Source organism: Eschrichtius robustus, chromosome X, assembly GCF_028021215.1.
Source record: "Eschrichtius robustus isolate mEscRob2 chromosome X, mEscRob2.pri, whole genome shotgun sequence".
NCBI classification, from domain to species: Eukaryota; Metazoa; Chordata; class Mammalia; order Artiodactyla; family Eschrichtiidae; genus Eschrichtius; species Eschrichtius robustus.
The window spans coordinates 134,859,762-134,872,924 of NC_090845.1; the positions used below are offsets into that span (position 1 = coordinate 134,859,762).

A 13,163-nucleotide genomic window follows, 5' to 3' on the forward strand; every position below is an offset into this window, starting at 1 on the left:
TGCAAGAGTGACTTAATTTTAACCTTCAAGGAATGGGTTAATTCCTAGGCTGTTTCAAACCTTCTTGAATATGGAAAAAGCCATTTATGAAGCCGAAATGTTATAATGCTAGCCCAAAGGAAAAAACTACAGGCCAACCTCACTTATGAATATTGATGTAAAAATTCTAAATAAAATGTTCGCTGGTCTCAACTCAGTACCTTAAAGAGGTATATGAATCAGTGAAGTTCAAATTAGTAATGCATATCATTCCCCAGTATTAGGAGGGGGGAAATTATGATCATTAACAATTAAAGACTCAGTCCTGACGATGAAAAGGCAAGCCTATTTGCAGGTGGTAGAGTTGTATGTCTGGAAAGCCCAAGAGAATCGACAGAAAATGGTTAGAAATAAGAGGAGTCCAGAACGAGAACTTGTAGCAAAACTAATATACAAAGATTGATTCTTATATTAATAAAATGGAGAGATTATCCCTTTTACAATGGCAATAAAAACGAAAATAACTAAAAATAAACTTAAGTATATAAGGTCTATGTTAAGATACTTATAAAACTATAGCCCTAAAAGAAGCTCACATGCCTTGTATGCATGAGATGCTCACCAAGTATTTGTGAGTAGACCATTGCCAAAAGGATGCCACACAAACCTGTCATTTCCCTTACCTCTGGGGAGAGGAACTGGGAGAGCAGGAGGAAGATGGCCTTTTCACTCGATATCCTTTCATAACCTGACTTTTGTACTCATCTACATGAATTGCCTGTTTTAAAAAATATTTTTAGGAGTGTTTAGATGAATGAACAAAGACAAATGCGGAGGCAAACCTTGTTTTTTTAAAATAACAGCTTTATTGAGATAATAAAGCTATATAAAGCTATAGATTTCTATATAATCTACCCATTTGAAATGTACAATTCAATGGTTTTTAGCATACTGACAAGAGTTGTGCAACCATCACCACACTCAATCTTACAACATTTCCGTCATCCCAAAGAGAAACCCTATACCCATTAGCAGTTACTCTCTATTCCCACCCAGCCCCTAGTAACTGCTAATCTACTTTCTGTGTCTGTGGATTTGCCTATTCCAGACATTTCATGTAAATGGGATCATATAATGTGCAAAGTTTTGAGTCTGGCTTATTTCACTTAGCACTGTGTTCTCGAGGTTCATCCGTGTGGTGGCAGTACTCCATTTTATGGGTATATCATATGTTTTATTTATCCATTCACCTGTTGCTGGACATTTGGGTTGTTTCTACCTTTTGGCTATTGTGAATAATGCTGCAATGAACATTTGTGTACAACCTTTCGTATAGATGTATTTTTCTCTTGGGTATATACCTAGGAGTAGAATTGCTGGGTCGTAGTAATTCTGTTTAACTCTTTGAGGAAATGCCAAACCTTGTTTTTTTTAATAGAAAAACTCAATATTGTAAGGATGTCAGTTCTCCCCTAAATTAATCCATAGATTGAGTCCAATCTCAAACAATATCCTAATGGAATTGTTTATTATTTGTATTATGTTTCTAAAGTTCTACATTTTAATATTTACAGTGAGTATTATCAGTTTTATAGTTAAACACTCACAGAGGCATTTGCATTTTGGGAAATGTAAATTTTTAAATCAACTATAGGAATGGGACAGAAGAATAAATTTATTTGGGGGAAATTGATACCCAGTGAGCCAAGTATGGATTTAAAATTGGCTAGCAGTCCTTTTTTATGACCCTAAAGGAGATTATTGGTGAATCACAAATTTGCTTTCTTCATTAAGGTAGATGACAGTTTATAATTCTACCAATTCACCTTCCTTCTAAACCCATTCTAAGAAACTCTACTGTAGAGCGGCGGCGGGGCTGGGGGGAGGCCGCTGAGGCGGTCGCGGCCGAGGAGGGGCAGGCAGAGGCCGGGGGCACCGCGGGGTCAGGCTCCCCGGCGGGCGGCGCGGGTGGCGGCCGCGGGGGCTGGCGGCGGCTCCTCGCCTGGCTGCGGCGGCGGCAGCTCCAGTGCTGCCCCTGTGCGGCGCCCCTTCCCCGCTCCGCCGCGCGCTGTTGTCATGGAGGAACCAAGATGGCGGCTCTGGCCTACAACCTGGGCAAGCGGGAGATCAACCACTACTTCAGCGTGAGGAGCGCCAAGGTGCTGGCGCTGGTGGCCGTGCTGCTGCTCGCACTGTGCCACCTCGCCTCTCGCCGCTACCGAGGAAATGACTCATGTGAATACCTTCTCTCAAGTGGCAGATTTCTTGGAGAGAAAGTTTGGCAACCTCACAGCTGTATGATGCGTAAGTACAAAATCAGTGAAGCGAAGAACTGCCTTGTAGATACACATATTGCATTTACTGGAGATTCCAGAATTCGTCAAATGTTTTATTCTTTTGTAAAAATAATTAATCCCCAATTTAAAGAAGAAGGAAATAAGCATGAAAACATTCCTTTTGAAGACAAGACTGCATCAGTTAAAGTGGATTTTCTGTGGCATCCAGAGGTTAATGGTTCTATGAAACAGTGTATCAAAGTGTGGACTGAGGATTCTGTTGCAAAGCCCCATGTGGTTGTAGCAGGAGCTGCCACAATCCTGTTTATGAAGATCTATTAAGTGAAAATAGGAAAATGATCACTAATGAGAAGATAGATGCCTACAATGAAGCTGCAATCAGTATTTTGAATAGCAGCACCAGAAAGTCTAAATCGAATGTTAAGATGTTCAGTGTTTCCAAATTAATTGCTCAAGAAACCATCATGGAATCTTTGGATGGCTTACATCTTCCTGAATCAAGCAGAGAAACTAGTGCAATGATTCTTACGAACGTGTATTGCAATAAGATTTTGAAGCCTGTAGATGGTTCCTGTTGTCAACCCCGGCCTCCTCTTACTCTCCTACAGAAGCTAGCTGCTTGTTTTTTCACTTTATCTATTATTGGATATTTAATTTTTTATATAATTCATCGTAATGCTCATCGGAAGAATAAGCCTTGTACTGATTTGGAAAGTGGAGAAGAAAAGAAAAATATTATCAATCCCCCAGTGTCTCCATTAGGAATACTTTTACAGTCTTTCTGCAAACTTGGCCTGATCATGGCTTATTTCTATATATGTGACCATGCAAATCTATTTATGAAGGAAAACAAATTTTATACACATTCAACTTTCTTTATTCCAATTATCTACATCTTGGTTTTGGGAGTATTTTACAATGAAAATACTAAGGAGACTAAAGTGTTAAATAGAGAACAAACAGATGAATGGAAAGGCTGGATGCAACTTGTGATTTTGATTTATCATATCTCTGGAGCAAGTACATTTTTGCCTGTGTACATGCACATTCGGGTTCTGGTTGCTGCGTATCTATTTCAGACAGGGTATGGGCATTTCTCATACTTTTGGATCAAAGGAGACTTTGGAATCCATAGAGTATGTCAGGTCTTATTTCGTCTCAATTTCCTGGTGGTGGTGTTATGTATAGTAATGGATCGGCCTTATCAATTCTATTACTTTGTCCCCTTGGTCACTGTATGGTTCATGGTCATATATGTTACTTTAGCACTGTGGCCACAGATAATCCAAAAAAAAGCAAACGGAAATTGTTTCTGGCGTTTTGGCTTACTGTTGAAACTAGCATTCTTGCTGTTATGTATATGTTTTCTGGCATATTCTCAGGGTGCATTTGAGAAGATCTTTTCTCTTTGGCCATTGTCCAAGTGTTTCGAACTGAAAGGCAGTGTATATGAATGGTGGTTCAGATGGAGGTTAGACCCTTACGTAGTCTTTCACGGAATGTTGTTTGCTTTCATTTATCTGGCTTTACAGAAGCACCAAGTACTTTCTGAAGGAAAGGGTGAACCTCTTTTTTCGAACAAAGTTTCAAATTTTCTATTATTTATTTCAGTAGTTTCTTTCTTGACCTATTCCATCTGGGCTAGCAGTTGTAAAAACAAAGCAGAGTGCAATGAACTCCACCCATCTGTTTCTGTGGTACAGATTTTAGCCTTCATCCTAATAAGGAATATCCCTGGATATGCCCGTTCAGTTTACAGTTCATTTTTTGCTTGGTTTGGAAAAATTTCGTTAGAGCTATTTATTTGCCAGTATCACATATGGCTGGCAGCAGACACAAGGGGTATCTTGGTACTCATACCTGGAAACCCTATGCTCAACATCATTGTCAGCACTTTCATATTTGTTTGTGTGGCACATGGAATTTCTCAGATCACTAATGATCTTGCACAGATTATTATTCCTAAAGATAACTCATCTCTGTTGAAAAGATTGGCATGTATAGCTGCATTTTTTTGTGGACTCCTCATCTTATCATCTGTTCAAGATAAATCAAGGCATTAGGATACTAAAACCTTAAACTCTTCAGATTAACTTTGTGTCTACCTGGAGGAGAACAGCATCTATCTGAAGATACAAATGTATATGTAAATAAAAATTTGTGTGACAAGAAGATAGCTCAGTGACATCTGTTGAACATGTGTGGTTGTATATTTTGGAAATGTACATATACGATGTGAAATACTGAAGAAAATTGATGAAGCAGAGTGCATTGTATAGGACTGCATGTGAAAAGTCTTTTCTACTGGATCTGTATTTCCTTTTATAAGTGATTTTAAGTTAACATATGAAGGCAGGGAAATAATTACCTTTCCAGTAAAAAAATACAGATAATTAGCTTAGTGACACCACTGAGTGTTTTGATATTTACTAAATTTGTGGTAATAAAATTGTATGCACCTATATTCATCATGGAACTTCCTATTTCGTTGAAAACTTTCTTACTCAAGAAAGACTGCAGTATTGTTTTCTTATACGTGCAATGATGTGGAATGACAAACAGTATGTCTTCTGTGTTCATGTTCTGATTGTTATGTTTCCTGACATGAGTTTTCTTCCTAACTATGGTTTTCAGGTATATAAGCCTAAAATCTTTGTACACTTTGTCTCAAAGTTGTTCTAGGCTCCATGACAGGGTTTTGTCATTGATACTGTTGTAGCTTTTTATAAAAAGGCCAAATTTTCTTTCTAGTCCAAACATTCACCTGTTTCCTTTCTTTAAGCTATACCAGTGTAATACCAGTTACCCTGTGGATCCATTGAATATGCTTTCCCCCATCTAATTAATTTTGTATATTATTTCCAATGTTTGGAAGCTCTTTATAACCATTTTGGTATTTCCGATTACTCCCCCCTATTTTTAAAAAAATATTTATCAGTCTAAACTTGTGCAGTGTAGTAAAGATTCAAGTTATGTTTGAGATGTATAACCATAAGTAGAATTTTAAGTAAACCGGTGACCTTGGGCAGTGTATGTTTTTGGTTTTGTTACAAGCTAATTGTTAGAGGTATAAATTTATCTGTTGTACAGATTTGATTATAAATTTTAATGTTTGAAAGATTGCACTTGTTTGCTGTTACTGTGTATGGGGTAAAATATTTTTTGTTCATGGTATATGAAAATATGGAGTAATTTAAACAGTAAATAAACATTCTGTGGATGCTTATTTTTGTATTGTAAAGTATCACTTAAACTATGTTTTTTTAAAAAAAAAAAAAAAAAAAGAAACTCTACTGTTTAACTTCCAGATAGCTACTCGGAAAGCATGTGGTTTGGCTCTGGCTAAGCTGGGCCATGCAAATGACAGAGTCGTTGTGCTGGACGGTGACAGCAAGAACTCCACCTTCTCTGAGATATTCAAGAAGGAACACCCTGAGCGCTTCGTTGAGTGTTGTATTGCTGAGCAAAACATGGTATGTATGCTGGGGACATCCATCTTGAGTCTTCTCATTGACAAACAGTGGCCCACCAGACATAGGAGGGCTGCGCTGTGTTACAGTTTTTCTTTCCACTTATAAAAGCAAAGGAACTGGAGGAAAAAAGTGTCGGGGGAAACAAGTACAGAGCAGCCAGGCAGAGTCTGAGGGGTGACTTCCAGGACCGCAGGGAGGGGCTCCAGCCATCTGCCCTCAGGTCTCCAGGCCTAAAGCATGCCCAGCTCCCTGGTAGCTCTAGGTGACCCCACTCTTCCTGCCCTGCCCATCCCACAACCAGGCAATCCTACAACATCCCAGAGGCCAATAGATTGAAAGCTACAAGGGACTGTGGTTTTTCTCTCCACCTTGTTGCATGGGGCCTAATATATCCTAGATATTCAAATGTTGCCCTAATTGCAGCCTCAAGAATGTCAGTAGTGCTGTGGCCTTAGGTAGAGCTGTTCTGCTTATCTGTGCTTCAGTCTCTTCCCAGGATGACATTAGCGCAGGAGTCTCTTATGCATGCACATATCCGCACACACTCCCCTCGAGAGAGAGGAAGGAGTTTGTGCAAGTAAACGCCTTGACTTGTAAAGCTCTGTGCCACTGCAGAGGCCAGCGCACATGTACCTTCACATCGTAGAGGCCAAAAACAGCACTGGCCAGAAATCTATGGGCCAGCAGGCCTTACGTGACCACCAGAGAGATTGTATTTGGAACAAGTAGTATTTACAGATATTTTAAATTAGTTGCCAGCTTTTTTCTTTCTTTCTTTCTTTCTTTTTTTTTTTTTTGCCTGTACCATGTGGCATGTGGGATCTTAGTTCCCCGACCAGGGATCGAACCCGCGCCCCCCTGTGTTGGAAACACGGAGTCTTAACCACTGGACCGCCGGGGAAGTCCCAGTTGCCAGCTTTTAAAAGTCAGGAAATTTTATATGGAATCCAAATTTCTGGATTCTCTTGAAGAATGGGAAGATCTGGCAACATTGGGACGACATTCCTTCCTTCCTGCCACCAGTTAGCTGGAGCCAAGCAGGGGCCCCATTTAGATGGGGGTCCACAGCCAGCTCACCATGTCCCTGCGTCCTGCTGGCCCGCTCATTTGTTCACGGTGCTTCCCTGGCCCTGTCAGTGTTGGAATTTAAGCCCCCCTGTTCAGTAAAGTAGGTCATTGCAATTGTAAGAATATGTACATTTTTCTGTGGGTCTCATTAAGCTAAGCTGTTTCCATTTTGAATGGAAAAAAATACAATTCATAATTTTCTGAATTGAGCCACCTATCAAAAAGCTTGCTTCCTAACTCATTGATTCTTTCAGTCAGCAACTGAAGGCAACGAATAAAGCAGCAGCCAGCAAGTGGGTAGCATCCAGGGCTACCAGGTGAAACTGGTGACTACAGTGATAGCGTGACTAGGGCCAGTCAGCAGCAAGGTCTCAGAGGACGTGACGTTTAAGCTGAGACTTAAGTGACAAGGAGTCAGTCATGCGCAGATCTTTGGGGGACGGTATTCCCAGCAGGGGGCCCAGCTAGCTCTGTGGCACGCCCAAATCTGAGCTGTTCAGGGAGCAGAAGGGAGGGCCGCTGTGGAGAACAGCTTGCTGGGGGGAGCGGGGGAGGTGACAGGAGATGGCGACTTGGACCAGGGCAGCAGCTGTGGGGTTGGAGAGGAGCAGACTCATCCAGAATCTGCTTTGCCGGGAGAGTCGGCAGGATGCCATGGGGTAGGTGTCAGGGCAGGAACCAAGGCTGGCGCTAGGGCAGAGGCCAGAGCACCTGGGAGCAGAGGAGTGTTGCTTCCTGAGATGGACAAGACTGGGGGAGGAATGGGTTTTGGGAACGCAGTCAGGAGCTCTCTTTGGGCCCTGGGGTAGGGGGGTCAGGGTACCTGTTAGACTGGGGATGGGGGTGCCAGGTAGCTTAGAGGATAGATCATTTATCTCCAAATGTGTTTGCTTTCCAAACTGCTGAATGTGTTTTTCTAAACTAGATCTTTTTCTGCCTAGCTTTAAGTTAACATCTAAATTTTTCATCACAGATTTAAGTAGATGCAAAGGATATAATTTCCCGTATATTGACATTTGTGACACTTTAACACTCAAATCATCCAATTACATGAAGGCACTCTTTGTCAGAAATTAAATCCGTTTTTCTACTTGAATTCTTATTTCCGTTCTGCTTCCCCAAATATATTTATGCATGAAAGCCTTTTGTTGACAGTTCTTTTCTGCAATAAAAATATGCATATACATTGACAGTTTTTAAAAATTTTCTTATGTCCATAGGCCTTGGAGCATTACAATTTGTTTTCTTCTAGATTGAGCTACAGTTATAATTATTAGCTTGTGTAGCATTGGTTAAGTACACTTAAAGCTAGAATGAGACAAGTTTCAGAACAAAATCTATTCGTATTTTAATGATGTAAGTGCCAAGAAACCTTGTTTACATAAATAAGGTGATGGGAAGGGAAAGAGTTTTGTTGTGGCAACATCATTCAATTCATTTGAATTCCTTCCCAGTTATAAGCCAAAAATCACACAGTGATCTTTCATGTTAAGTTGTTGGTGGAAAATTATTTGTAAAGGGTTGAGAGTTACATTAGGTTCTCTTTCAGTTTTGTTAAAAGAATTGGAAAACCCCTGACTTAAAAAAGAATTTGTTATCCAATCTTTTGAGTTCTGTAGTTTCTCAAGGCTGCTATGATTATTTCGAATTGTCCTTTCTGTTTTGATCCGGAGCTCTCACACTCCAGGGTGTTGCCCAACTGAAGGACCCGATGAGGGTGAGAGAGCGCCTTTCGGCAGTCAGTGACTGGGAGGCGATTATCAGGGAGACAGCGGGAAGTAGGCCCTGGGCCCTTTTGCTGGCAGACGGACATGGGAGTCAAGGATCTTGACGTTGAGACCAGCCACAGCCATGTGCCCCTTGGACGGTCTTTGTTTACCCCAAGATGTTCATCTTCTAGTTTGAAGCCTGCCAGGGTATGTGAGCCTGCCCTTCCAGCGGAGGTGAAGAATAGAGAGAGAGAGGCGTGGTTAGCATCAAGCACATCAGACTGACACAGTGGGACCATATGCTGGTTCCCTGTAGAGGGGGCAGATGAGGAGGAGTGTGGCCCGAGGCCCAGGACTCAGTCTAGGTGCGCCGCCCAGCAGAAGCGGCCTAGGCAGGGTCAGCAGCGTTCAGTGAGACGGCTGGTCTGTAGTGCTGGAGGCACCTGAGAGGCCAGGTACGATGCAGACAGGGTCTGTAGTGCTGGAGGCACCTGAGAGGCCAGGTACGATGCAGACAGGGTCTGTAGTGCTGGAGGCACCTGAGAGGCCAGGTACGATGCAGACAGGGTCTGTAGTGCCGGAGGCTCCTGAGAGGTCAGGTACGATGCAGGCAGGGTCTGTACTTCTGGAGGCTCCTGAGAGGTCAGGTACGATGCAGGCAGGGTCTGTAGTGCTGAGGGCTCCTGAGAGATCAGGTACGATGCAGGCAGGGTCTGTAATGCTGGAGGCTCCTGAGAGGCCAGGTAAGATGCAGACAGGGTCTGTAGTGCTGGAGGCTCCTGAGAGGTCAGGTACTATGCAGGCAGTATCTGTAGTAATGGAGGCTCCAGAGAGGTAAGGTACGATGCAGACAGTGTCTGTGGTGCTGGAGGCTCCTGAGAAGCCAGGTACGATGCAGGCAGGGACTGTAGTGCTGGAGGCCCCTGAGAGGTCAGGTACGATGCAGGCAGTGTCTGTAGTGCTGGAGGCTCCTGAGAGGCCAGGTACGATGCAGACAGGGTCTGTAGTGCTGTAGGCTCCTGAGACTTCAGGTACGATGCAGACAGGGTCTGTAGTGCTGGAGGCTCCTGAGAGGTCAGGTACGATGCAGACAGGGTCTGTAGTGCTGGAGGATCCTGAGAGGTCAGGTACGATGCAGGCAGGGTCTGTAGTGCTGGAGTCTTCTGAGAGGCCAGGTACGATGCAGACAGGGTCTGTAGTGCTGGAGGCTCCTGAGAGGCCAGGTACGATGCAGGCAGTGTCTGTAGTGCTGGAGGCTCCTGAGAGGCCAGAAACGATGCAGACAGGGTCTGTAGTGCTGGAGGCTCCTGAGAGGCCAGGTACGATGCAGACAGGGTCTGTAGTGCTGGAGGCTCCTGAGAGGCCAGGTACGATGCAGACAGGGTCTGTAGTGCTGTTGGCTCCTGAGAGGTCAGGTACGTTGCAGGCAGGGTCTGTAGTGCTGGAGGATCCTGAGAGGCCAGGTACGATGCAGGCATGGTCTGTAGTGCTGGAGGCTCCTGAGAGGTCAGGTACGATGCAGGCAGTGTCTGTAATGCTGGACGGTCCTGAGAGGCCAGGTACGATGCAGACAGAGTCTGTAGTGTTGGAGGCTCCTGAGAGGCCAGGTACGATGCACGCATGGTCTGTAGTGCTGGAGGCTCCTGATAGGCCAGGTACGATGCAGACAGCGTCTGTAGTGCTGGAGGCCCCTGAGAGGTTAGGTACGATGCAGGCATGGTCTGTAGTGCTGTTGGCTCCTGAGAGGCCAGGTACGATGCAGACAGGGTCTGTAGTGCTGGAGGCTCCTGAGAGGTCAGGTACGATGCAGGCATGGTCTGTAGGGCTGGAGGCTCCTGAGAGGTCAGGTACGATGCAGACAGGGTCTGTAGAGCTGGAGGCTCCTGAGAGGTCAGGTACGATGCAGACAGGGTCTGTAGTGCTGGAGGCTCCTGAGAGGCCAGGTACGATGAAGACAGGGTCTGTAGTGCTGTTGGCTCCTGAGAGGTCAGGTACGTTGCAGGCAAGGTCTGTAGTGCTGGAGGCTCCTGAGAGGCCAGGTACGATGCAGGCAGTGTCTGTAGTGCTGGAGGGTCCTGAGAGGTCAGGTACGATGCAGGCAGCGTCTGTAGTGCTGGAGGCTCCTGAGAGGTCAGGTACGATGCAGGCAGTGTCTGTAGTGCTGGAGGGTCCTGAGAGGCCAGGTACGATGCAGACAGAGTCTGTAGTGCTGGAGGCTCCTGAGAGGCCAGGTACGATGCAGACAGGGTCTGTAGAGCTGTAGGCTCCTGAGAGGTCAGGTACGATGCAGACAGGATCTGTAGTGCTGGAGGCTCCTGAGAGGTCAGGTACGATGCAGACAGGGTCTGTAGAGCTGGAGGCTCTTGAGAGGCCAGGTACGATGCAGGCAGGGTCTGTAGTGCTGGAGGCTCCTGAGAGGCCAGGTACGATGCAGGCATGGTCTGTAGTGCTGGAGGCTCCTGAGAGGTCAGGTACGATGCAGGCATGGTCTGTAGTGCTGGAGGCTCCTGAGAGGTCAGGTACGATGCAGACAGGGTCTGTAGAGCTGGAGGCTCCTGAGAGGTCAGGTACGATGCAGACAGGGTCTGTAGTGCTGGAGGCTCCTGAGAGGCCAGGTACGATGCAGACAGGGTCTGTAGTGCTGGAGGCTCCTGAGAGGCCAGGTACGATGCAGACAGGGACTGTAGTGCTGGAGGCTCCTGAGAGGTCAGGTACGATGCAGGCAGGGTCTGTAGTGCTGGAGGCTCCTGAGAGGTCAGGTACGATGCAGGCAGGGTCTGTAGTGCTGGAGGCTCCTGAGAGGTCAGGTACGACGCAGGCAGGGTCTGTAGTGCTGGAGGCTTCTGAGAGGTCACGTACGATGCAGACAGGGTCTGTAATGCTGGAGGCTCCTGAGAGGTCAGGTACCATGCAGGCAGTGTCTGTAGTGCTGGAGGCTCCTGAGAGGTCAGGTACGATGCAGGCAGGGTCTGTAGTGTTGGAGGCTCCTGAGAGTTCAGGTATGATGCAGGCAGGGTCTGTAGGGCTGGAGGCTCCTGAGAGGTCAGGTACGATGCAGGCAGGGTCTGTAGTGCTGGAGGCTCCTGAGAGGTCAGGTACGATGCAAGGATGGTCTGTAGTGCTGGAGACTCCTGCGAGGTCAGGTACGATGCAGGCAGGGTCTGTAGTGCTGGAGGCTCCTGAGAGGTCAGGTACGATGCATACAGGATCTGTAGTGCTGTTGGCTCCTGAGAGGTCAGGTACGAAGCAGGTATGGTCTGTAGTGCTGGAGGGTCCTGAGAGGTCAGGTACGATGCAGGCAGGGTCTGTAGTGCTGGATGCTCCTGAGAGGTCAGGTACGATGCAGGCAGGGTCTGTAGTGTTGGAGGCTCCTGAGAGTTCAGGTACGATGCAGGCAGGGTCTGTAGTGCTGGAGGCTCTTGAGAGGGCAGGTACGATACAGACAGGATCTGTAGTGCTGTTGGCTCCTGAGAGGTCAGGTAAGATGCAGACAGGGTCTGTAGTGCTGGAGGCTCCTGAGAGGCCAGGTACGATGCAGGCAGGGTCTGTAGTGTTGGAGGCTCCTGAGAGTTCAGGTACGATGCAGGCAGGGTCTGTAGTGCTGGAGGCTCTTGAGAGGGCAGGTACGATGCAGTCAGGGTCTGTAGTGCTGGAGGCTCCTGAGAGGCCAGGTACGATGCAGACAGGGTCTGTAGTGCTGGAGGCTCCTGAGAGGCCACGTACGATGCAGACAGGGTCTGTAGTGCTGTTGGCTCCTGAGAGGTCAGGTACGTTGCAGGCAGGGTCTGTAATGCTGGAGGATCCTGAGAGGCCAGGTACGATGCAGGCAGGGTCTGTAGTGCTGGAGGCTTCTGAGAGGTCACGTAAGATTCAGACAGGGTCTGTAGAGCTGGATGCTCCTGCGTGGTCAGGTACGATGCAGGCAGGGTCTGTAGTGCTGGAGGCTCCTGAGAGGTCAGGTACGATGCAGGCATGGTCTGTAGTGCTGGAGGCTCCTGAGAGGTCAGGTACGACGCAGGCAGGGTCTGTAGTGCTGGAGGCTCCTGAGAGGCCAGGTACGACGCAGGCAGGGTCTGTAGTGCTGGAGGCTCCTGAGAGGTCAGGTACGACGCAGGCAGGGTCTGTAGTGCTGGAGGCTCCTGAGAGGCCAGGTACGATGCAGACAGGGTCTGTAGTGCTGTTGGCTCCTGAGAGGTCAGGTACGTTGCAGGCAGGGTCTGTAGTGCTGGAGGATCCTGAGAGGCCAGGTACGATGCAGGCATGGTCTGTAGTGCTGGAGGCTCCTGAGAGGTCAGGTACGATGCAGGCAGTGTCTGTAGTGCTGGAGGGTCCTGAGAGGCCAGGTACGATGCAGACAGAGTCTGTAGTGCTGGAGGCTCCTGAGAGGCCAGGTACGATGCAGGCATGGTCTGTAGTGCTGGAGGCTCCTGATAGGCCAGGTACGATGCAGACAGCGTCTGTAGTGCTGGAGGCCCCTGAGAGGTTAGGTACGATGCAGGCATGGTCTGTAGTGCCGTTGGCTCTTGAGAGGCCAGGTACGATGCAGACAGGGTCTGTAGTGCTGGAGGCTCCTGAGAGGTCAGGTATGATGCAGGCATGGTCTGTAGGGCTGGAGGCTCCTGAGAGGTCAGGGACGA

The 13,163-nt window shown here is 46.8% G+C and overlaps 1 protein-coding gene and 1 pseudogene across 1 annotated transcript in view; both read left to right on the plus strand.

Annotated features, from left to right (window-relative positions):
- Nucleotides 1–13,163, plus strand: part of TKTL1 (transketolase like 1) — a 36,413-nt gene that overhangs the window by 9,616 nt on the left and 13,634 nt on the right. Inside the window, exon 6 of the mRNA XM_068532923.1 lies at nucleotides 5,585–5,749. Coding sequence (XP_068389024.1) covers nucleotides 5,585–5,749 — 165 coding nt within the window. The remainder of the gene's footprint in view (nucleotides 1–5,584; nucleotides 5,750–13,163) is intronic.
- LOC137756808 (N-acetylneuraminate 9-O-acetyltransferase pseudogene) lies at nucleotides 1,978–4,339 on the plus strand (annotated as a pseudogene).